The sequence below is a fragment of the Hemicordylus capensis genome, chromosome 1 (assembly GCF_027244095.1).
Source record: "Hemicordylus capensis ecotype Gifberg chromosome 1, rHemCap1.1.pri, whole genome shotgun sequence".
NCBI classification, from domain to species: Eukaryota; Metazoa; Chordata; class Lepidosauria; order Squamata; family Cordylidae; genus Hemicordylus; species Hemicordylus capensis.
Window position 1 is genome coordinate 455,221,699 of NC_069657.1, and position 26,140 is coordinate 455,247,838.

At 47.0% G+C, this 26,140-nt stretch overlaps 1 protein-coding gene across 3 annotated transcripts in view; it reads right to left on the bottom strand.

Moving 5' to 3' along the window:
- EPHX2 (epoxide hydrolase 2) overlaps positions 1-26,140 on the bottom strand; it is a 91,706-nt gene that overhangs the window by 28,102 nt on the left and 37,464 nt on the right. For all 3 annotated transcript variants that reach the window (XM_053249519.1, XM_053249539.1, XM_053249530.1), the window contains exons 9-12: positions 23,799-23,833; positions 22,482-22,508; positions 1,936-2,021; positions 1,018-1,129 (exon numbers count right to left, since the gene is read on the bottom strand). In XM_053249519.1, coding sequence (XP_053105494.1) covers positions 1,018-1,129; positions 1,936-2,021; positions 22,482-22,508; positions 23,799-23,833 — 260 coding nt within the window. The remainder of the gene's footprint in view (positions 1-1,017; positions 1,130-1,935; positions 2,022-22,481; positions 22,509-23,798; positions 23,834-26,140) is intronic.

A 26,140-nucleotide genomic window follows, 5' to 3' on the forward strand; every position in this document is an offset into this window, starting at 1 on the left:
CTCTCTTAGTGGTCGGGGAGAGCAAGTTTTGAGGCTTGGCACTGCCTCTGGAAGAGCCCTGTGTGATATTTGAAAATATCTCCCTGAAGGCTGCGTGACCCTTAGGGACATATCTTCAGGTGACGTAGGACATTTCCGGAGGCAGCACACATGGCTGAAATCCGCCCCCCTTTGCTGAGCATCCAGCACTGTGCACCTAGGTTCCCACAGACACATCTTCCTGGCACACCCATGGTGCACTGCTCTGTCTAGATATTAGTCACTGAGGGTTAGGCTGTGCATGAGGACCGGCGCGATCTGACTCAATCCCAGCGGGGCAGCGCTGCTTAGCCTGGCTTTTAAGCCCGGCTTCTAGTTGAAGTTAAGGGAGCGAGCACCCTCTTGACCCGGGCTCCACGGTTGTGCATCTCCTCAGGCTGCATGAAGCCCGAGGAGACACAGAAACAGGCACCTCGAGAGCCCAAGCCCTGCAGGAATCCCCCAATGCACCGTGCTCAGTGCATTGTGGGATACTCGGAACTCCGTGCTGCCTGGTGCAACTCTGCTCATCTGGGAGTACAGTCCGCACTCCCAAGAATGTCTGAGAGATCATCCGGGGGCGGGGGGAGGTAAGGTTTTGTAGCCTTCCCCCGCCTGCCCACATGAATACCCTCACTATGTCCTGTACATCTCCTAGCACAATGAATGCATACTACACAACAGCTGATGCCCTTGACAACAGATGGAAAGATGGGAAATAGACTTCTCTTCACCCAGAACATCTGGGATCTGAATTGGGAACCTCATGGCCTGAGGCCAGAATGGAACATAACCTAAGAAATGTACTGGGAATGGTCTGAGTGCTCAGCTTCTGGGCCCAGTTCAGGATTGTGGGCTTCTCAGAGGCATCTAGTGGGCCACTGTGTGAAACAGGATGCTGGACTAGAGAGGGCCAGGCCTGATCCAGCAGGGCTGCTCTTACTGTATGTTCTTATGGCCCCAGCACAGGACAATTCATTCCCTGGCTTACATACTCACCGGCTCCTGGAAGTAGAGCTGGTAGTCAAAGACAGGAATGGCCTCAATCAACTTCATTACATCCGCTGTGGGATTTGAAGCCCTGAAAGGTGTATTCAGACTGGCCACTGCCCTAACGAGAGAGAGAAGGAAATTTCAACACAAAAGCTGCAAAGAGGCACACAGTTGCACAGAGATTTGTCACTAGATGAGGCACAGAAGGCACTTTCTAAGCATTATCAGAGTAATGACCGTTGGGGAAAATAACCCTAAGTGACAAACATGGCAGAAAGCTCTGTGAAAAGCATCAGCATGGGAGAACAGCCAGTTAGGGTAGATAAAACAGGGTTGAATGGATCAAGGGAGACTCTGCATAAGGCAGATGCATATACTCATATGCTTAAAGAGAAAGAAAGCAGGGAGGGAGAAGGATGGCACATGGGAACACATGGAAAGTGGGCATGCGGCGGAGGTCTGAAAGAGTGGGGCTCCTGACTGAAGCCATACAAGGCAGTCAAGGCTTCCCGGAAGAAAGAGTCAACCGTAGTGGGAGACCTCAGCTATCCTGACATCTGCTGGGAGACAACCTCTACTAAGCATCAAGTGTGCAACCATTCTTTACATGCCTGGCTTCCTCTTTCAGAAGGTGGAGGAAGGAATGATAGGAATGATTGGCTATCCTTGTCTGGATCCTACCCAATAAGGAAGAATTGGTCAATGAGGCTGGTGGGGAAAAGCAACCATGAAACATTGGAATTCTTGATCTTAGGGAAAGCTAATGGTGAACATAGTCAACATCTACCTCGGATTGCAGGATGGCTGGTTTGAATAAGCTTAGAGAATTACTAGGTGTGTTTTCACAGGTAGATACATTAACAGGGAAAAGCACCCAAGGTGGGTGGGAGTTTCTGAAGGACGACAAAAAAGTGATCAACTTACTTGAGCCGCTCTGGGTAGAAAAGAGCCATGTTCCAGACGGTGACACCAGCCCAATCATGGCCGATGAAGGTAGCTTGGGAGATGCCCTGGGGAATTTTAAAGAAGTTGACAGAAGTTATAGGTACTCTTTAACAGAATATTTTATTTTCTCTACCATCGTGGTCTTCAACTGGTAGACTGATATTATTGAAAGAGTGTTGCAGCTACAGCATCCCCACAAGTGCAATTTGGAAAGGGCAGGAGATTCAAGCACAGGGCAAGTGGGCCATCTGTACCTGCTACAACTGATCCTGGAATGCACCACTTCGGTTTCGTGGGGAGTGGGTGATTGAGCAACTGAATGCTCCCCCATAAAATTAGAACATAGTGTCAGGAGAAGCTTAGGCTAGAACATGAAATTTTCTAGAGAGGATTTTTATTTCTAAAATACAGAGCAACATTCAATTCTGCAAAAAAAAAAAAAAAAAAACACAACCCAAAACACCACCCTATACCCCCCCGGTTTATAATGGTATAGTCCAGAAGACGAATAGCATGTGAAATAGCACTTGTGTCTTGACCGGCCCAGCATAGCAGAGAGAGAAGGGGAGGGGGAAACACATTGAAGACAGCACAACAGGGAATCAGAAGTGGATCCTACATGGATGGTTAGAATTAAAGGTGGTTCTTCCATCTGGAAAGGCTGAAAGCAGCTGATTTACAGAGAGAAGACGGTAGACAGTTCGTGTACATGTGAAGCTATACATATGAAGGTGCTTTATACCAAGACAGACTACCGGCTGAACTAGGGCGTTGCTGGTCTGGTGGTAGCAAGCATGACTTGTCCCCTTTGCTAAGCAGGGTTCACCCTGGTTGCATACGAATGGGAGACTACATGTGTGAGCACTGCAAGAGATTCCCCTCAGGGGATGGAGCTGCTCTGGGAAGAGCATCTAGGTTCCATATTCCCTCCCTGGCAGCATCTCCATGATAGGGCTGAGAGAGATTCTTGCCTGCATCCTTGGAGAAGCTGCTGCCAGTCCTGGGTGGACAGCACTGAGCTAGATGGACCAAGGGTCTGACTTGGTAGAAGGCAGCTTCCAATGTTCCTGAGTGCCCCCAGCACTGACTAGAGCCCTGTCCTTTGTTTCAGCCAGAAGCCCCCATCAGAACAGCACCATGTCATCCTGTAGAATTGCCCTTGGGGACAAAGGGTCAGCTGCTCTGAAGAGCTCCATGCTGGGCCAATGAGTTCTGCTCCGTCACCCCTTAAATAATGGCGGCGGGGGGGGGGGGGTTCGCCCCATCACAGGCAACCTCCTCTAAATTCAGGGGAGAGTTCTTCTTTGAGAATTTTTGGCCCAGCTCTCGGGACATTCTGCATGCAGATCAAGAACTTGAGCCTGTACAGCAGGCCAAAAACGACCTCAGTTATAGCAGGGAAAGAACCAAAAGACTATGCAGTGCAAGCTCTGTCCTAAAGGAAGCATCATCCAGCAGCCCTCCGCGGGTTTCTTGGACATACACAGGGCTCTGCCACACAACGTGGCAAGATAGAGTTCCCAGCACTCCACAAAGCACTGCACCGATGCTGAACAGTGCTGGCTTTAATAAAATAAGTCCCGCACAAGCCCAGTCTCAGGGGCTGACGACTGGTGCAAGTGCCGGGGGGAGTCAAGTCTTGCTTGAAGGTCTCTGGCCCTGGCCCCCAACTGACTTTCCATTTCTCTCTCTAGGAGGATGCAATGCTTGGTCAACTTTCTAAGGGTGCCACTGCTCACGCAATAGCTTTGTAAACCAACATGAGAAGTTGATATGGGGTGGCACAGAAGCGTAATACATAAAGTGGAATGCCAAACATTCTGTGACAACACAGGAGGTCGGCCAATGACTGGCAGCCAGAAGGGCAGCCACAATTTATTTACGTATTTTCTGGAATGTACATCTTGCCTTTCAGTCACAAAAATTCTAAAGGCAGCTTATGAAATTGTAAGTAATAAATACAAGAAATATAAATCAATTTAGTTGTATAGGAGATTTTAAAAGGACTGCACATTTTATGTTTGCCTGGTGTTGCATTTGAATTGGGGCAAGGGGAGGAGATGGCAGGGCAGGGCCCCCTCAGTTCTAAGCACCATTTTCCCAAGAAGAAAAGCTTTTCCTGGGTCGCGGCTACCTAGAAGGATGCCTTTGCACTTTGGCACAGAGTCAGGCTGGCTGGCTCCAAGGGGACGTCCTGCCAGGTTATCTTCAAAAGAGGGAGAAAAAGAAGCATTCGCTTCCACTTCCAAGTGGCCGGGCCCTCGCTTCACTTGAAAAGGCCCTCTTTGCTTTGAAGTGCCATCTGGTTGCACAAGATATGGCTCCCTCCCCATCAGCCTCCTGCTTGGCCTTCACCAAAAGCACCAGAGACACAAAAGCCGCTCCCCGGACCTCCATGCTTGTGCTCTTGGTCAGGCTTTACTCAGTCTCCAAATATGGCCTGGCTGTTGGGAAAAGCTGGCGGGGGCAGGGGGGGCTTTGAGCAGCAGGGCTGGCTTTAATAGGAGGCAACTCTTAAGTAGCCATCTAGGGCAGCATTCTGCAAGGAGCCGGCTTTGGAGGAAGCAGTCACTGGTGGGAGGGGCTCATTCCGCCGCCCCCCCACCACGCGCTGACCCAAGGCAAACGAGCAAAAGCACAGCACCTGCCCCACAAAAAGCACTCATGCTTTTAAATCCAAAGCCCCAGGTTCTGTCCTCATGTGGTTTTGCCACCAAAGGGAATCAATCCAGCATAGGGCAGTCCTGCCCCACTCCATCCCCATAATCTTCTCTACACCAACCAGTCTGCATTTGGGCTTTCTTCTTGGCAAATCCAGGAAATAATCCTTTTGGATGGGTGACTCCACGGGCGCAGATGGGGGTAGTGGTCGTGGTGGTGGTTCTTGGTTAAGAAAGGAAGCAACTCAAGTTGGGCTGGTTTCCTTGCAGGGTGCTCAGCTGATAGCAAAGCAAAGTGGTTCCCTGGGTGTTCTTTTGAGAACTACGCAGGAGGCTAAGAGCAGCCTTGCTAGATCAGACAAAAGTTCCATGTTCTGGTCCCCACGGGGGCCTGCCAGATGTCCCAATGGGCAATCCATAAGCAGAGCTTGAAGCCAGTAAAACCTTCGCAGTTTGCTGCCCAGGAACTGATATTCAATGCCTCTCAACATGAGCTTCCATATGGAACCTCATGACTAATACAGAATTGTTTTAATACTGTTTTGGCATGTGCTGTGGTTCACTGTGTACACCACCTAAAGATGCATATATCAGGTGGTATAGAAATATGATAAATACAAATAAGTAATAGCCATAGAAGGACCTATTCCCCCTGACCCATGCATTCCATAAATTAAGAATGCACGATGTAAAGGGACTGTTGTTTGCCCTAAAACTCATCCAATTTCACTGGATGACTCCAAGTTTTCGATATTTTGAGAGAGAGAGAGAGAGAGAGCTTCACGTTTCCCATTCACCATGCATATGTACAGGCGTCTAATATGCCCCTCTTCAATCCTTTTTTTAAAACTAAAAAGCAAATGTTTTAGCATTTCAAAAAAAGTGAACACTTAAGCTCATTTTGACTGTCATTTTCTGTACTTTTTTTTTTTTTAATGAAAGAGCAGCCCAGCTGGATCAGGCCCAAGGAGGCCCATCTATTCCAGCATCCTGTTTCCCACAGTGGCCCACCAGATGCCTCTGGGGAGCCCACAGGCAAGAGGGGAGGGCACATGCTGCAGCTCCCCTGCAACTGGTATTCGGCAGTATCCTGCCTCTGAACCCAGAGGCAGCCTATAGCCATCAAGACCAGTAATCACTGATAGACCCGCCCTCCATTCATTTGTTTAAGCCCCCCTTAAAGCCATCCAAGCCAGTAGCCATCACTATATCCCGTGTCAGAGAATTCCATAGATGAATTCTGCACTGTGTGAAAAGCTACTTCATTTTGCTAGTCCTAAGTTTCCTGGCAGTCAGTTTCATGGGATGACCCCTGGTCAAAAACCTTTCCCCACTCTCTCCACAACACGTGCAGTTTGATAAACCACGATCATGTCTCCACTTAGTTGCCTTTTTGCTAAACTAAAAATCCCCAAATGCTGTAGCCTAGCCTCCTAAGGAAGGTGCACTAGCCCCCTGATCATCTTGGTTGCCCTCTTCTGCACCCTTTCCAGTTCGGGGATGTCCTTTCTTGAGATATCCCGACGACAACCTTTCTGAGATGGGTGTATGGAACGGAAGGCAGCATTCCACGGGTGGCTGCACCATACAACTGTGCAAAGGCAAATCCTGAATCTTAAGAGAGTAAAGATACAATTCTGCACAAGGAACTCCCACCCACTGACTGTGTTGTGGTTCTCTGAGCATCGGATTGGATTCCAGCATGGATCTGAGTGTGCACAAAGTCAGCAGCCGCTCAGAGAGTGCAAGAACCACCCTGCGGTCCGCTTCCATCAGCTTCCAGCTGTGGGTGTTTTGGGGTCTCCGCCTCTTCCCGCCTGCCAGGTCCCTGCTTATGCCTCATCAGCAGCCGCTGCCCCAGCCAGGCCTGGCGTAACAAATTTCCTTTGATTGAACAGGCTCCTTTGCTGAGCGGTTCGCCTGAGCTGCACGCTGGCAAATGAGATGGCTCTGGCTTCTGCTGCAGCAGCAATAAAAGTGGAAGATCAAAAGCTTGTTGGGGGAAGCAGCAGAAAGCATGCCAGCTTGGAAGACGGATGGCTTCATAAGAACAGATGGAAGGGGGGAAAGTTCCTTAGAGTTCTCTACTCCAGCAGCTGAGCAGGGACACTTTCAAGGGTCTGAACACACATGGTGGGGGTCCTCCCATAGTGGCCACTTGATACACAGTTCCTGCATGAAAGGAACTTCTGTGTAGGAAACAACAGGTTACATGTTTGTAGATCATTGTAGGAGAGCCAGCAGGTGTCCTGAGTGCTGTTTTGGACTGGTGGGGATCAGGTCCCAACCCCCCTTCTGCCTGACCCAGCAGGCTGTGGCCCTTTCTTAGCACAACAATTACTGAAAATATAGCAGCATTTCTTGTGGCAGCTACTCAAACTATTGAGAGGGGCCAGGTTTTATTAAGTTCAATTCAATTTTACATTGTATTAATCATGCATTTGTTTTGAAAATTTATGATGTCTTGTTTCGTGATTGTTAGTTTTTTAGATGAGATTTAAATGAGCAAGTGTTTGCTATTGTTTTTATGGTTTGTGGGCCAAAATAAGCTCAGTTTAGTTTGTCTCTTGACTCTCTTCACCTAACCTACCTTTGACAGGACTTTTCTGAGCATAAACAGAGAAGAGTTGCGTGTGCAACCCTGAGCTCCTTGAGGTAAAGGCAGACTACTGCATGCAATTTTGTATTATTTGTATCAAATTTGTATTATTAACAAGCTTTTGAAGATGCTTTTTGGTAGGAATTCAGTAACGTGAAATAATCCTAAACCAGTGGTTCCCAACCTTGGGTCCCTTGGATGTTGTTGGACTACAATTCCGGCATCCCCACCACGATGGCATTATTGTCTTAAGAGGGGCTTACCTGGTCTATTCTGTCTTGAAGAAAAATGGTGAGTTCTTCTCCTTCCTACACACTGCCAGTACTTTTTCTCAGAGAAAAACCTGTGTCTGCTTCTGAAGGAGTTAATTCCACCCTTATGGCTTGTCTGGTGGTGACTCAGGACCCGGCTTTCTCTGTGGCTTTCTCTGTGGCTGCCCCGGGGCTTTTGAATATGCTCTCTGATGAAATAAGAGCATCTCCTTCTCTGTTTGTTTTCAGGAAGACCTTCAAGACCCTCTTGTTCTTGCAAGTTTTTAATTAGAATTTTAATATTTTGTTTTTAATAACTGTTTCATACCATTGTTTTTATTGTGTAACCCGCTCAAGAACCCCTGCCCCCAAACCAGGTTTGCGGAGCGAAAAGGAAGAGGCAAAAAGCTGCCTCCCGACTCCAGGGGTCTCCCCAGTATGCCCTGCACACTCACGCAGGGCATACTGGGGCTTCCGGGGGCCACACCGCCCCCGAGCTCCCCAGCACCCGCTGGCTCTATCTTGGAGTTGGCAATCATGTGGCTCCCTCCCCGCTCACCCGAAGAAACCGGGTCTCGCGGATTGTGAGACCCGGCTCAGTATATTCACTCTCCTCAGACAGAGCCTATAAGTAAGGCCTTCAGTTTAGAGATCTTCTGGGCACTTTTAAATCTTCACAGATTTAACTCAACAACTCAAACTGGCCACCTCTAACGCTGAAAATGCAGCCTCTGAGCTGATATCTGAAAGCTGAATTTATAGACACCAAATGGCAATGCAATTGGACCTGAACCTTCTCCAAAACCCACACGTCAGTCCAGAGGCGTAACTAGGGAAAACGGCGCCCGGGGCAAGCACTGAAATGGCGCCCCCTGCCCCCCCAACATACTACATTATACTTAGGTTTTTCCTCACAAGTGCCCGCCGCCGCCGCCAAGCCAGGCCACTGACTGGCTGCCAGGCGCCAGCAAAGCAATGGGGGGGGGGCGCGGGCAGCGCGGAAGGGACCACTCGTGGGGGAGGGGGCGCTGATGCACTCTCTTGACTGCTGCAGCGCTGTTGCACTGAGCAGGAAACATTTGTATTAACAAAAAGAAATTTAAAAAAAATTTTTTTGTCATGGCGGCGCCCCCCACGTGACCAGAAAAGATGGCGCCCAGGGCACGTGCCCCCCTGCCCCCCCTATAGTTACGCCTCTGCGTCAGTCCACGCCTGCTAGCAATATGGTGGTTCCAGACAAGGAAAAGAATCAGCGCTTGCTGAAAAGAGCCAGAAGCAGTCAAGTGGCGGGAATGAGAATGCCCCAAGATAGAGAGACTTCAGAGCGCAGTATTTGTGGAGTCCACCACTCGCTTGGTCTTTTTTGGAACCCAAGGGCCCCTCAAATCCCAGACTGTGGCTGCTGCAAAAGTCAACAATGAAGGGGAAGAAGAGATGTATCTAAAAAAAAAAAAGATCAACTCAGTGTGCAGTGTTAGAAGAGAAAGGGTTTCAGTGTTTCTAAAAGGAAAACTTAAAAAAAAACCTCACTATTGGGAAAAAGCCTGAAAACAAGAGACAGTATATCTAGAAAACTGTACACCATTCCAGAGGCTGCATCTCCTATAGTGCAGCAGAGGGCAACCAGAATTATCCAGGGGCTAGAGCACCTGCCTTATGAGAAAAGGGCTACAGTGCTTGAGGCTTTCAAGTTTAGAAAATAGACATGACTGGGGCTTATTAAAAAAAAACATGGTGTGGAGAAAACAGAGAGAGTTTTTGTCTTCTTTCTCAAAGCCCTAGAAGTAGGGGTCATCCCATAAAACTGACTAACAGACAAAAGGGAAGCATATAATTACTCTTTAGAATCTGCAACCACAAGATGTGGTGATGGCCATTAGCTCAGGAGGCTTTAAAAGGGGGGGGGAGACAGGTTCTTGGATGACCAGTCCATTAATGGCTACTAACCTTGATGTGATAGTGCTAGTGCCCTAGCCTACCTCCAGGTTCAGGAGGATGCCTCTGAATACCAGTTGTGGGGGAAGCAATAGGGGGGCCTTTGGCCACTGTGGCTGGGCATGATGGGAGCTGCAGTCCAACAGCACCAGGGCCCCCCAAGACTGAACTCCCGCCTTGAATTAGGACCTCCCCTAGAATGAGAGGACAGACTAGTGGGCAGGGTGACACAGCTAAGAGCAGCAACACCGCAAAACCAATTATGAAGGAGAGAAGGGCTCCTTGACTCCTTTTGGTTTCAAAAGCTGGTGGCATGGTTCAGTATACAGCAGCTGCTGAAAAGAAGTGTTAATTAGATTTCTCCCTGGCTTCTGTGGTGTCACAGGAGGACTGAAATTCAAGCTCTCTTATCAGCCCTGGGCCCTCTGGGTGGTGATTTGACCTCTGTATCAATTATGCAACAAACTCAATTTCTCCATTTCTGGCCGTACAACAAGAGGCCCTGAAGATGTGCCTGTCTCTCTCTAATCCCCATTAGCTCTGAAGTCACAGATGTTATGAAGGTTCAGGCAGATGGAAGCCACTCTTCAAGGACAAGTTCAGAGACCACAGGGACCAGAAAGATCATCAGGTTTGCCCTTCTCCCCACAGCAACCCCCCATAATCTAGACCACACTGCATCATAAGCATGGAACAGAAAACACACCTTGCACCTGTGTCACGGCACCACTGGAGTCCCTTGGTGAAATCACCTGGGCATGCGGGCCTTGTGATTGCTGATGACAACAGCAACATGTTTCAGATAGCTGGTTCGGGTTGCTTCTGAACTGTTTTAATTGGCTTACTCCAATTCTGCTGTTCTTTTTAAAAATTCTGCTTGCTTTAGACCCAACCTATGGCACTCCAGACATTGCTGAACTACAACTCCCATCATCTCCAACAACAATTTATTGTGGCTGGGGATGATGGGAGTTGAAGTTCAGCAACATCTGGAGTACCACAGGCTGGGAACCCCTGCTTTAGAGGGTGATTTTAACATTTCACCGTTTGGATTCTTCAGTAGACACTTTTAAATACAACTGCACAGACAATATGGTGGGACTGAGGTCTGTTGAATTGGGTTGACTGGTTAAGCCAAGAGGCATGGAAGGCAGGAACCTCGCCATTTTGTTCTTTGCACAGTGCTTTGTAGAAAGATAAGCATTCAATAAGTGTTAATAACGAGGAAGCAAGGCTGACTCCCAAGAGGACTCTGGTTCAAGGCACCTTACAGCGGGGCCCTGCTCTGGCAAGGAGCAATCTTGAAAAGCAGAAAGCAGACAGACACTCTGGTGCTTACACTCCAAGCTGGAAGTGTAGGAGAGATGCCCCTTTGGGCTCCAGAGCACATAGGCTGATAAGGAGGTAGCCTGTTAAGAGGTATGCCTCTTGCTGATATATATGAGAGGCCTAGAACAGCACTGGAGAGATCCCCAGGGAAGCTTCACACACACTCACAATTAATTTAATCCTGCAAATGTATTTGCAAACAGCTGAGATTTTCCCAGAATAGGAGAAGGGATTTGCTTGGCTAGTTCTGGGAGCAGAGCAAACAAGCCACATTAATTAGCAGGCTAATTATTAAGCACCAAAGATTCCCTAGCCTCTACCCAGAAGGATGCATGAGGGCTTTGCAAGACAGGAAACGTTATCTAGCAAGGAATCAAGGCAACTGAGACTCTGCTGAGTGCTATTTAACCACCTTGAAGACTTTGCAAGGCGAACAGGTGGGGCAGAAATGCTTTACATGAAATAATATGCAATTGGCTTAAGCACCTTACAGCCCACTAGAAAGGTCATTTTTGCAAGTTAAACGCGTGCCATGAGGGTACTGTCCTAGCCAGCTCTTCTCCCAGGATCAGGGTCACAATCCTCAGTCTCCCTCCATCATTATTGCTGGGCAGGAGATGGCAAAAGGGACATTTAATCAGCAAGCAAAATAAACAAAAAGGCTGCATACATCTCCCCAAGAACAGGTTGCTCACACCAATTCTCTGTGTTCAGAGAGTGCTCACATGTTCAGAGCCCTGCCCCCACCCACCAAAGTTAATTAAATGTTAAGCTGGCTCTTGCCAGGGCACTGAGAGAAGTGGGGGGGAGGGAGGGAGGAAAGCAGCGGTGAAGGAAAAAGCAAGAAAGAATGAAAGAAAAAGGGAGAAGGTGAGATCACCATTGTGTAGTAGAGCGGGGTAGGCCAACCTGAGGCTCTCCAGCTGTTGCTGGACTACAACTCCCATCACCCACAGATATGTGGCTGGGGGTGATGGAAGTTGTAGTCCTGCAACAGCTGGAGAGCTTCCGGTTGGCAGCAGACCCTGAAGTAAAAAGATAACCCTGCCCGCAGAGGTCACAGCACACTCTGGGCCTTGGAGTGGGGGCATTTGCCACAACTGGCTGAAAAGCAAGAGGGCGGGGAATCGACAGCTCGGGTTTGAAGTTGGTTGCAATCGGAGCGATCCTCCAGCATGGCACGTGGGTGTAACATGCACACTGACCAAGCCAATGCAGCCATCCTCAGTAGCGCTGTGTAAGTACAACATGTGCCAGGATGAGATACGTACCCTGCAAACTGCACAAGTCTGCACGGGGAAGGAACCACACTGCCTTGAGCAGGAGTGTCCAGCTGTGGCCTATGAGTTCCATCATCCCCAGTCAGAGTGGCCAACGGCCAGGGATGATGGAAGTTGTAGGCCAAACACATCTGGAGGGCTGCCATGGAAGGAACATCCCTGGCCCATAGTTTTGGGCAGCCCCAGGCCAGCATCCCTCCAGTGACTGTTGTTGGTGTTTACCTGATGTTTCTTTTTAGATTGTGAGCATTTTGGGGACAGGGAAACATCCCATCTCTCTATCTAATATCTTTGTAAGCTGCTTTAGAAACTTTTGTTGAAAAGTGGTAGATAAGTATTGGTAGTGGTAGTGAGCCAGCGTCAGGCTTCAGTGGGGTCAAGTTCCAGGAAAGCAGGCTGTCTCTTCAGATGGATCAGACATGGGTGTGTGGTGCTAAACAGGCAGAGGTTATGATCCAGAAGCCTAAACAAGGCTCAGAGAGGCCAGAGGCAGGTGCTCAGCAGAAGGGATGTGCACGGAACAGGATTTGCGTTCCATTCCGAGCTTGGAGTGGAATGCAAATCCGATCAAACAAGCTCAGAATGTTCCGAGAGCCACTTTGGAGGCGGTTTTTCCATTGCTGACACTGGCTTCTGACGGGCTTGCAATCTCCTTGCTTCTTGGTTGGCTTGTTATACAAATGAAGTTGATTTGTATGGTGACAACAAGCCAACCTACAGCAAGGAGATTGCAAGCCAATTGGAAGCCAGTGTCAGCAAGGGAAAAAAACAGCCTCCAAAGTGGCGCTCGGTACATTCCAACTCAAAACAGTTCCTTCATTTGAAGGGTGTTCTGTTTTGAGCTCGGAATACTTGAAACTGCCTGTTTTGAGTCGGAATGTTCCGTGCTTGGAACGTTTGACACATCCCTATTCAGCAGAACTACATGGAGAGCTTTGCCGTATCAAAGCTCTGTTTGCAAAACCATCTGCATCTGTTTAGACACAGCTTTTTTGACAAATAGCACACTGACTCAGCAGCACCTGCCTTTTGATTTGCCCGCAATACTTGCAACAATGATCAGAGCTATCTCCGCAAGATGGGGGTTGCAAACTCTTTTATGACCTCTCTCTTGCTTTGTGATCCCTGGCATTCTGAGAGAACTCACAAGGAAATTCAAGTCTGATTACAACCTCCAGCCTGCCCTGGCCTCCACTTTGAGCTTCCAGGCAGGCAACGATGCTCTGCTCTTGCGCCTGAACCCTCACACACCCACCAGGCTGTTGAGAACAAGCAGGCAAAGGGTCCGGCTTCAATCGACTAGACAAAGAAAAGCCACTGGAATTGGGGTCACAGGGTGAGAATAAAGAGGCATCATCAGAACTGTTCCCCTTCACAGCGGAGGAAATTCAAATAAGCCCAACAAAGCCAACCATGGGGGTGGGGCCCCACAATTGCACATGCAGAGATCAGCAACAGCACAGCAAGCGCGCGAGGGTGAAGAGGAAGGCGGCAAGCAACGGAACCAGAACTCTGGGATGTCACTGAGGCTGCTCTCCAAGGCCAGGCATCACATTTTCTGCCATCCTAGACAAAAATATTGAAATGGTGCCTGTGAAGAACTGACTGGTTAAAAATGTTTTTGGGTTTTTGTTTTTTAATGTTGCTTGGCCTAGGGGTTTAGTGAATTAAACAGGAGGAGTTGAACAGACGACGGTTGCAGAGTAAATTGGACTCTAACTGCTAAGGAAGAAGCTGGGAGGAAAGAGACTCAAGAATGAATGAGAGTGAAATGCATCTGGTTGTGATGCAAACTGCTTATTTCTTGGAAAGAATCAACTTTTGCTTGGATTTTGTCAAACAAATCCTCTATCTTTAAGGTAAATATTTTTTACCCTCTCACATAACACTAGAACCAGGGGTGATCCCATGAAATTCATTGCCAGGAAATCTAGGACCAACAAACGGAAGTACTTTTTCACACAATGCACAATCCACTTGTGGAATTCTCTGCCACAAGATGTGGTGACAGCCAGCAACCTGGATGGCTTTAAGAGGGGTTTGGATGACTTCATGGAGGAGAGGTCTATCAATGGCTACTAGTCGGAGGGCTGTGGGCCACCTCCAGCCTCAAAGGCAGGATGCCTCTGAGTACCAGTTGCAGGGGAGTAACAGCAGGAGAAAGGGCATGCACATACCTCTTGCCTGCGGGCTCCCCAGAGGCATCTGGTGGGCCACTGTGTGAAACAGGATGCTGGACTAGATGGGCCTTGGACCTGATCCAGCAGGGCTGATCTTATGTAAATGATCCTTCTCTTTTGGAGTAACACTCTGTGCCTACAGGATTCCCCCCACGATTGAGGGCAGTAAGTATTGTGGAAGAAGACTGTTGAAGATAAATGGGCTGGTGGATACAGGAAACACCATGGTTTCTCCTGTTTCTACAGATCTTAACTCTCTTGCCCCGTAACACGCAAGGCCCTGAAAGGGACTCATTTGCCTCACCTTTCTACAGCTTGCATCCCATCCTTTCACATTCATCACTACATGAATTTCATATGCATCCCTAGAGATGCAGGTGAAGTACATCATGCTTGGGCAGAGATATGAGCTTCAAGGGCTGGCAAATCTCACCTCAAAGAGGTTTGAGCATGTAGGGTATTTAACCTGAGTTAGATGCTAGATTGGAAGATGAGCATGGTTTTAAAGTTGGAGGAAGGAACATCAATAACCTGTGTTACACTGATGACACCACTCTGACAATTGAGGATGCAGATGATCTGCAAGCTTTAGTAATGAAATTCAAAGAGCGCAGTGAAAAAAACGGGACTAAAACTAAATGTAAAGAAGACTAAACTAATGACAACAGGTACAGCAATCAGCCTCAGAACTGATCATGAAGACACTGAAGTGGTGGATAGCTTCTGCCTTTTAGGATCGACCATCAACAGTAAAGGATCCAGCAGTCAAGAAATACACCGCAGACTAGCACTTGTTAGGGTTGCAATGAAAGCCTTGGAAAGGATATTTAGATGCCGTGACATGTCTATACCTACAAAGATTAGAATAGTTCGGACAATGTTTTTCCCCATGATACTCTATGGATGCGAAAGCTGGACTTTGAAGAAGGAGAGAAAAAGAACTGATGCTTTTGAACTTTGGTGCTGGAGTAGACTTTTGAGGATACCATGGACAACCAGGAAAACAAACGGATCATAGAATAAATCAATCCAGAACTTTTATTCGAGGCACAAATAACCAGGCTTGATTGTGACAACAATGAATGCACCACTGAGAGACCTTAAAGATCAAGTTGAAGACAGATCATCCTGGAGAGAATCCATCTATGTAGTTGCTGAGCGTCGACACTGACTTGACGGCACTTAATCAGATAAGAATTCCCCAAGTGTCCCATCTCTAGCTGCGAAATGCCCACGAACTGAGTGGAGAAATGGTGGCGGGGGTAGGGGGTGGGTTTCAACTGAGCCTTAAAGAGGTGTCCTTACAGACAACCCTGAGAGGGCTAATCCTGGTGACCCCCACCACTGAAAAATCAGCCTGCTCCTATCAATGTAGTCCCATCCCCTCATCTGAATGGCCCTATTCTGTGCTCTATCTCTTGGTCACACTAGAGCGTGACAGAAGACTGGGAAGTGATTTTTACACAGCCAAATCTACCCACACCGTTTTGGCAATCTGTAGAGGCGACAGGAGAAAACAGCAGAGGCACTCCTCCCACCCCACAGACACACAAATACGCCCCACTGAACAAGAGGAGCAAAACAGCTTCTCAGCAAATCAAGGACACAGCATGAATTAAACATTTCAAGCCCTTGGCGACATTCATTGACTTCTGTTAATTTTATTACTGCCATTTCCCTATGCCCCGATGTCAGATGAAGGAGCTGCTCCAAAGTCCTTGCTCCATCAACTGCTGAACTTTCACTCCCCTAAACAAATCTTTCGGGTGTCAGTCAAGCCATTGAATCTCATTCTTCAGAGGGCACTGAACAGTTACTGACCTTAGCAAGGAGGTGCACAAACAGATGACAAGGAATATTTCCCATAACAGGCGGGAGAACCTGCCGCATTGGAGGCAGGATTACGTGTAACGACTACAGTCAGTCAACTGGAGAATATGCAAGAGTCAGAGACAGGTAGGTGTGTGTAAGAACAAGGAATTTCAGAAGTGTTCCTGGAAATGGGGAAAGTATGTATGGATTTTAAGTCTGCCGAATTCCCAGAAGTTCAGAGTTGCTAGCAACTCTTCAGAAACACACAGTCAGAACACCATTATACCAGCCTTGCAAGGTGATCTGCAAAGCTACTAGCCCTCCCATCTCTGGCACATCAACAGCCTGGAAGAACCACCACCAGTTCTTCTAGTTCACAAGACCGAAGTGAACGTTTTCTCTTGAGAAATTTCAGCTTTAGAATTTGTATGAGTGTGTGGCTGGGGCGGGGGGGAGTGGTGGTCCAAGTTGCCCTGAAACCATGCCCGGGTCACCATTTTCCACCCCACGTTTCATGATGTCAGCAGTGATGTAAGTAAAGGGCTCCTTGGAGGAAGAGCAGGATATAAATGTAAAAATAATAATAAAAACACCAACACCAACACCACCATAGGGGCCACAGAAATCACCATCAGCCAATTGCAAAAAGCAGCTTTACTGGGAAAAGCCTATATTCTGCAACGATATCTATCATAACAAGAACAATATTGATAATAAAATCCAGCCCTCCCAGGTCCTTGGGAAGGATTCGATGTCTGGATAAAACAAACCAGTCAATAACACCTGACTGACTGTGTAAACAAGAAATAATAAAGTAAAGTTGTGCTGTTGGGTCGGTGTCAACTCCTGGTAATCAGAGCCCTGTGGTTGTCTTTGGTAGAATACAGGAGGGGTTTACCACTGCCATCTCCCACAGAGTATGAGACGATGCCTTTCAGCATCTTCCTATATCTCTGCTGCCTGATAGAGATGTTTCCCATAGTCTGGGAACACCGCACAGCTTTAGTTTACTTACTTTCTTCACATCATGCACAGTTCTACAAACCTCTATCATAATTTTATAAAACCCACCTTAGTTTTTTCTGAACTAAAGACTCCAACTATTATAGTCTTTCCACACAAGGAGGAAGATGCTCCAGCCATCTGCGGTGGCCAGAACTATCTACAGTAATCCCAAGTATGATCACACTGCAGCTTTGCCTAAGGACATTATAAATATATTTACTTTTAATTCCCAATAGTCCCCAGCATGGAATTTGCCTTTTTCACAGCTGCTACACATTGAGTTACTCTACCCTCCAGAATTCCAATCTGTCTTTCTTTGTCACCTCCAGGCCAGACCCCCATCAGCATATATGCAAAGTTAGGATATCTTTTCACCACAGTATACATCTTTTTACACTAAACTGCATTTGCCCTTTTGTTGCCTATTCACCACTGCCTCAGCAAGACCTTACTGCCAATGACAATTCTTAGATTGGCATATAGTCAGATGTTTAGTGTTTGCCTTCTTGTAATGAAGCATGTAAATATTGTATTTTTCTGGTTACTGGTCATTGACCATAATAAAGATTGGTTGTTAACCCAGTTCAGGGAGATCATTTTGAAGCTCTTTGCAATCCATTTTGGTTTTCACCACCTGAATAATTCGGTTTCATCTGCAAACTTGGACACCCCCCTGCAAACTCCAGAATGGTTATGAACAGGTTTTAAAAGCACTAGTCCCAATACTGGTAGGAAAAAAGAAATGCAACCTTTTGTTGGAGCCGTCCTTCAAAATGGTATTCTAAAGCTTTTGCAAGATTTTATGCTTCACCAGAGAAAACAGAAAAACCTGCTGACACCAACATTTCTGCTTCCTATCTCCCGCCAACACTTCAAAACATTCTTCCTCTATGCACCTCTCACATTTTAATAAATCCTGAATCAATTCCATCCTTTCAATGGTGCAGACACTCTGAACTACAACCCTAATTATATTGTCAAGGCAGATTAATGTCCCCAGAGAGGTTAAAAGGAGGAATCGTTATTTAACATACAAGGCAATGATCTGGTGACCTCTCTCTTTGGCTCCCCACTCAAGGCCTGGCCATCTATCAAAAGAGTGAAAAAGAGGCCACGCAGTTGGAAAAGGTCAGTGAAGTAGGACTGGCCAGAAGGGAGTCAGAGAATAAATCTCCTCATTGGCTGAGCAGAACTGATCCTTGGATGAAATCTGCAACTGGCTTGACCAACAAACCGTGAATTTGGCTTTCTGTGTGGTCCAGGTACCATTTCCCAGTGCTTGAGAGAACTAGAACACACTTGCACGGAAGTTACATGGGTAAACATCACCTTTGAGAAGACTCGGAAAGAACATTCGCCAATCCATTAATTAGAATTGAAGAGACTATTTGGTGAAGTATTCTATCCATTCTATAAAATGCATTGGATAGTATTTTTTCACACTGCATCAAAGAAATAGCTGAAGACTTCTGCATTCTAAGGAACACATAACCCATGCTGGGGAAAGCCAGACCTTGCAACACTCCCCTTCAGAATTCCACCATGCTTTCAGAACAGAAGGGAGATACCACAGGAGTAGCCACAGGATGGGGGCCTGCCCAGATGACATAGCCATTGGAAGGAGAAGCTTTCAGGACAGGTGGCCTCCTGAGGGCACGTACAGGGTTCAGCATCCAGCAGTTTCTTGTGCTTTGCAGTATTAGAGATTTATTAATTACCTTTGCTTAAAAACCAATGGCTGTATAGCTATGGGTGCTTTCCCCACAAGGATGATCATGGTACCTTCTGGGTCACTTGAAGCAGGTGGGACTGGGTGGCACTGTTTTACAGTGGTTCCATTACTACCTCTCTGGTAGATTCCAGATGGTGTCACTTGGAGACTGCTGCTCTGCAAAGCGAAAACTAAAGTATGGAATTCCACAAGGCTCCATATACTGTCTCCAGTGCTCTAACATCTACATGAAACTGCTGGGAGAGATCATCAGGAGGTTTGGTGAAAGGTGTTATCAATATGCTGAGAACACCCATATCTATTTCTCCATATCAACCATATCTTCTCTACATGCCTGCTTGGAGGTGGTAATGGGCTGGGTGAGGGATAACAAACAGAATCTGAATCCAAATAAGATGGAGGTACTGACTGTGGTGGGGGTCGGGACTCAAGAGATGGGTTAGATCTGCCTGTTGTGGATGGGGTTACACTCCTCCCGAAAGATCAGAAATGTTGTTTGGGAGTGATCCTGGATCCTAAACCCTCTCTGGTTTCTCAGGTTGTGGCAGTGGCCAGGAGCGCTTTTTATCAGTTTCGGCTGATACATCAGCTATGCCCATTTTTGGAGGTAAATGACAGTAGTACATATGCTGGTACTCTCCAGGCTTGACTACTGTAATGTACTCAATGTGGGGCTGCCTTTGTACGTAGTATAGAATGTGGCAGCCAGACTGGTCTCTGGCTCAACCCAAAAGGACTATATAAAACTGATTTTAAAAGAACTGCACTAGCTGCCGATGTTTCCCAGTGAAATACTGAGTGCTGGTTATTACCTATAAAGCCCTGAATGGCTTGGGTCCCAGGTACCTAAGAGAGCACCTTCTCTGTCATGAACCCTGTCGCCTATTAAGGTCATCTGGGGAGGTCTGGTTACTGTTGCCGCTGGCTTGTTTGGTGGCGACTGGGGACCAGGCCCTCTCTGTGGTTGCCCCGGGTCTTTGGAATATGCTCCTTGTCAAAAATAAGAGAATCTCATTCTCTATTTGCTTTTAAGAAGACCCACAAGACACACCTGTTTTCTCAGGCTTTTCAATGAAATTCATTTTAAACTGTTTAATTTGTTTTTATGAGATTTTAAAAAACTTTTATTCTGTGAAATTGTTTTAACTGTTTTCACTTGGTTTTATATTTGTTGTGTTTTAAATTATATACACCACCTAGAGATGCACATATCAGGCGGTATAAAAATATGATAGAGTGAGCGAGCTGTATAAGGAGAGTGTTGGGAAGAACTACACTCCCCAGCACTCTGCTGAGGAAGGGGGCTCTGTTCCTCTTAAAGCAGCTCTCCCCAAGTACTTGGTGGAGGTCAGCAGAGCGGGAAATGGCATTTACACCAAAGCTGTTTTGTTTTTGCCCTCTTTCAAAAAGTACCCCTCTTTGAAAAATATTGAAGACTACCGAGCTAAAGAAACAAGAACAGAAAGTTCCAGTAAGAACTGATCTGCCTACTTTCCTCTCATGATCATATTAACTGATAATTACCATCTTCATACGTTAGCCCACACTTGTGCTTCAAACAGTCATGCATCCACCATCTTGAATTGGGTTGAATGACATCATCATAAACTACGCCATTGAGGTGTCCCTATGTGTCACTACAACCATACCAAGTGTGGTGCAAATCGGTCCAGGCATTGTGAAGTTCACACACACACACACACACACACACACACACACACACACACACACAGAGAGAGAGCTGGGTGATCTCATAAGTTTACTTTGATTGAGGAAAGCAAGCTACAAACAGTGCAACCACTGACACAGCTCAAGATGTTCCTTCCAGCCATCATACCAGAGTCAAAGCTAGAAGAACTTTTTTAAAAAAAGTGAAGATGGAAATGAGAGCTCTACAGAAAGGTAATTAGGAGAGCCTCTCCAGGGACACAATGCCATAGCTGTGGTGCCAGCACCACTGAGGAGGGCCCCCCCCCCCACTCAAGGGCCATCTCTGAGAGATGGCACCTGGAGCAGAACCTCCACAGTAGACCTCCAGGGACAGGCATGGGTGTGGTCATGCCATCAAAGGCTGATGCAGCTGCAAATCAAGATGCTCTGGAAACCATGATGCAGCTGGCTGATGCTCCTGGAACCATGGGTGCCACAGGCTGAGGTGGTCATGAGAACACCCCCGCCCCAGGTCATCCCATGTACCGAGATAAAAGTCAGAAGAAGCTTCAGAGGCAATCTAAATTTGTAATCTGGAAATGGAGATTAGGCACAACAAGGCAATAGAAGAGAAGGAGCACATGTGCGTTTTGGGCTGGTTGGCCAACGAAAGCATTAGTCTCTTGACAAAGGCTGCTGCCTCTGATAGGAAAAGACTGTTCCTTAGCCAGGAGAGAAAATTGATTAAAACATTCGCTCCAGCTGCCTGGCAGGTCACAGGGGATCTTCCCATAACTCTTCTCTCCCCTCCCACACTCCAACACAACAGGCTGAGTTTTAACAGCTTTTCCATTTCATTTACCATCTCTTCCTAGACAGGATACAAAAGAACATGTCAAGTTGTTAATGGAACAAAGGAAGAAAGCTGCAAACAATGAAATTGATTTGGATGAGAAAAACAGAGGTGGGCAGAAAGTATACGGGACATACTGGAAGATCTCTGTGTGACGTGCAGCACACTGGCAAGGGTTTCCAAGTCCTAACCATTTAAGAGCACCATGTGAAATGGCAAGTAAACCAAATTCTCTGCCATGACTGGCCTTGGCCTTGTCTCCGGGCCCAGGGTTACTCACCGGTAAGAGAGGAGTTGGTTGCCTTTGGCACTTCTGGTCAACTTTGACCCAGTCTTTGTGTAGCATCTCTGATCTGCAGAATTGCCGAAGCAGTCCTGTACTTGTATGTGTGGGCCATCACAGTGCAATGGGATGCAGTAAGTAACCGTCCTGTCCCCTGAGCCACCATTTTGCCACCTGGCTCTGGTTGGTGGATGTTGGACTTGTAGTAGATCTTGCAAGCTTGGAGTCTGCCCACCCCACCGTAGAACAGGGGACACCAAACTCCAGAACGGATCTACCAGAATGGCCTCTGTTCAAGGGCTGATGCTTTAGTGCCAAACTAGAAATCTTGACAGAGCGCCCCACTCTAGGCGGCCAGGAAAAGCCAACCCCAAATTTTACCCAGACTGAATGATGGGCTCTGTAATCAGCCCAAGCCATGTTGGTCCTATCGGCATCCACAACAAGAAAGGCAGCGGGTGGTGGTGATGGGATAACACAGCACCAAGAAGCCAGAAAGAAAGAAAGGGGTGGGAGTGGGGGGTAGGGAAAGAAACCAAAAGGTGCTGAACGAGTTGGTACTGTCTATTTTGTAGCCTGGTGCATTTTGAATGTTGCTCTTCCTCAAAGGCAAATATGCGGTATCTTTGTTCCCTTATTGGAAAATCTATCCTGTATTTGAGGTTAGAGATTCCCGCTAATGCAGGATATATGTTCCAATAAGAGAACAAAGATACAGCATATCTGCTTCTGCGGAAGAGCAACGCTAGAAACACGTCGGGCTACAAAATAAAGACAATACCAATTCATTCAGCACCTTTGAGTTTGCTTCCTTCTTGTTTTCTTTCTTCTAACAGCATCCCCCATTTCTAACATGCAAAGAGCGAGAGAAGTTAGAGCCGGTCCACGTGGCCAGCAAAGTGGGATGATCCAAATACAGACTCATACACAAAAGTGTAGGCATATTAACACCTTACCATTTTGTCCAGGAAGACCACCAGATCCTAAGGAAGGAAAAAAGAACACTGATGGTCAACCTTCTAGTTCTTTTCTAGCGACTGGCAGCTTCCTACTTTTTCTAGCAGCAGCTGCATCTACCAACTAGTTGTTACCTGCTGAGGCAGATTGCAATTGGCATGAAAGCTGATGGGTCTATACCCTGCACACGCCCAGCACTGCCTGCACTCAAGCATGCAAGAAACCAAGATTAGTAGATCACCACTCTGGGCCAAATGGACAAACAACTGGGGCAATTTACCTTGGGAAAATTCTCCACTGCAAATGGATTTTGTTCTGTTGCTCAGTTTTGATCAAATCACCAACATATGATCATATCTTAGAGAATGCCTTCTTCTGCATGATCCCCACCGCACGTTAAGGTCATCTGAAGAAGTCCGTCTCTAATTACCAAGGGTTCGTCTGGTGGTGACTCACAGGCAGGCCTTCACTGTAGCTGCTCCTGGGCTATGGAATGCACTCCCGGCAGAAATCTATAATTTGAATTCATTACTGACTTTCAGGAGGGCCCTTAAAACCTATCTGTTTGGCCTGGCCTTTTAAACTGTTGTAAACTGTTTTAAATTGTTTTAAATGTTTGCCCTGGTTTTCCACGATTTTTAATTGTTTGAATGTTTAATAGTTTTTTATTCTGGTTTTATAGTTTTGATTTTAATTAACTGGTTTTAATTGTTTTTATTCTGTTGTAGACCACCCTGAGTCACTTTGGAAGGGCGGTATATAAACTGAATGAATGAATGAATAACCAACATCTGGGAATGATATTGGCAATTTGATTCTTGTTGGAATCGCATCAGTGAACCTCTGGACCAGAACCACCACCCTTCTACTTTCATTTTACTTCTGCTTACTTTAGACAAAATGTTCTATCCCATTTAACACAAAGCTTCCAGGGCCATTAAAAAAAAAAGTTCATGACAAAAACACACAGCACTTGGAACAGTCTCCTAATTAGGAGATACAGTGCTTGAGGGGAGAATTTAGTTAGGGGGAAGCATTCCAACATTCATTGCCCCCTGGACGAAGTCACACAATAACATTCCCACATTTGCCAGAATTGAAGCCTGCTATCAAGCTGTGAGCTGATGTTCAACTGCCCAATATTTTGCTAGCAGCTAACATCCACATAGGCACATTTAAACTGCCCCACCCACCCCCCAGTTTGGCTTACATCCCCAAAATCGAGTATACTCCCATTTTAAATATTTGTGCAGGATCAGTGTGTCTGTGTCTAAGGTACACAAAACAGGGATTTGCTTTTGAATGCTATGACCTACCTTGCATATTTCTTCCTGGGAATACTCTTCTATGTCTGCAACAACAACATGAATTATTGAAGCCATTTTAGTGCCCTTAAATTTATTTTTAATGCTCAAGAGCTGCCATGTGCCTCTCCATGTGAAAATTGCACCTTTCAGCCCCTGCAAGAGCTTATTACACAGCTAGGTTTGCTTCCTTAGCCTGACACAGAAAGAGACGCGCTTTCCATGGAAGAATGTAGGCAGGGAGAGAGACTCTGTCCACCACAGAGGGATTCTCAGGGCCAACATCCTAACTGCAAAAAGGACGTCAACATGCAAGGTAGATTGCATCTGAACATCAGGTTGCATATAGCTCTCATGGCAAATATCCCTAATTAATCTGCAGCTGTCCCCATGATTTGGATTTTGTGCTTGTGTCTGGCCCTTCTGACACCACAGCAGCACACTTTTGGACGCTTTCCTAGGACAAGAAGTGGCAGTATAATCAGAGCAGGGGGTGCCAAGTTCGAGAATCATAGGAGCATAGGAAGCTGCCTTCTACCAAGTCAGACCATTGGTCCATCTAGCTCAGGATTGTCTACACCAGGCATCCCCAAACTGCGGCCCTCCAGATGTTGCTGAACTACAACTCCCAGCATCCCTAGCCACAATTTATTGTGGCTGGGTATGCTGGGAGTTGTAGTTCAGCAACATCTGGAGGGCCGCAGTTTGGGGATGCCTGGTCTACACAGACTGGCAGCAGCTTCTCCAAGGTTACAGGCAGGAATCTTTCCCAGCCCTATCTGGAGATGCTGCCAGGGACGGAACCTTGAACCTTCCCAAGTTCCAGGGAAGGAACTTGGAACACTCTTCCCAGAGGAGCCCCATGCCCTATGGGGAACATCTTAAAGTGTTCACATATAGTCTCCCATTCAAATGCAAACCAAAGCAGACCCTGCTTAGCAAAGGGGACAATTCAGGCTTGCTACCACAAGACCAGCTCTCCTCCCTCAGAGAATCTCTGCTCTAGTGTTCCCAGGTTGGCTAACTTCCAGCCTCCAAGGCCACCCTCTTCATCAACAGTAGGAGAAGAGACCCACAATGAATTACATGTCACATGCTACGGCACGTTAGCAAAGTGCCATTTTAAAAAAAATGGAGCGTAGCCTCTGAGCGTTGCAATTTCAAACGGAGTGAAGGCAGAAGAGGGTCTGCTTAGCGCTTTTCATGCCGGTTGCTTCTGTTCAAAGTCAACCCACAATGCAAAGAAGCTGAGTGGACCTGGCAGGGAATGGGTTACACAGCCCCTCCCCCCCCTAAAATTACTGCCAACAAAGGCTGATTTCCGATTCTTAGCTAACCTGCTGGGGGCTTCACAGAGCCTGTGGTTTGCCCCACACAGAGGAACTTCAGGTGCTCCAAGTGAAGTTTCATTTGAACAGCCTCTCCTGGCCTGCCACCCTCTATATAGCCTCCTCCCCAGCTCTGAGGACCTCATTCAGCAAGGGAACTGAGCAAAGGGTAACCTCTGAAAACGGCAGTTCTCTTCTATTTAGCAGGGGGAGAGCAACTGGCCCTGTCCAACCCCAGCACAGCACCGCTCCACTGGCTGTTGCTGGTGTCCACCTTCGGTCTCTTTTAGACTGTGAGCCCTTTGGAGACAGGGTACCATCTTCATTGTTTTTCTATGTAAGCTGCTTAGAGAACTTTGGTTGAAAAGCAGTATATAAATACAGTGGTCCCTCGACTTACGAACTACTCGACATAAGTATTTTTCGAGTTACAAACGGCAGTTTTAGATCCGGTTTTAGATGCGGTTTTTTCGACTTACGAATTTTCAGATGGGGTTTCCTCGACTTACGAATTTTACATGCGGTTTCCTTGACTTGCCTGCCTGTTTACTGCCTGTTTATTCTTGAAAAGAAATGTTCCTGTGCAGTTTGCAAGCCTTACTGGGGGTCTGGGACTTTTTTCTAGGCTCCGGAACGCATTAATCCGTTCCCAATGCATTCCTATGGGAAACCGCTTTTCGACTTATGAACTTTTCGACTTACAAATGTGCATTCGGAACGGATTAATTTCGTAAGAAGAGGGACCACTGTAATTGTAGTAGTCACAGTAGTAGTGGTGGTGGTGGTGGTCAAAGGTAAAAGGTGCTGTCGAGTCGGTGTCGTGTCGACTCCTGGCGCCCACAGAGGCCTGTGGTTGTCTTTGGTAGAATACAGAAAGGGTTGACCATTGCCTTCTCCCGCGCAGTGTGAGATGATGCCTTTCAGCATCTTCCTATATTGCTGCTGCCCGATAGAGGTACCAGCAGGGATTCAAACCGGCAACCTCTGGCTCGCTAGGCAAGTCATTTCCTGCTGCACCATTAGGTG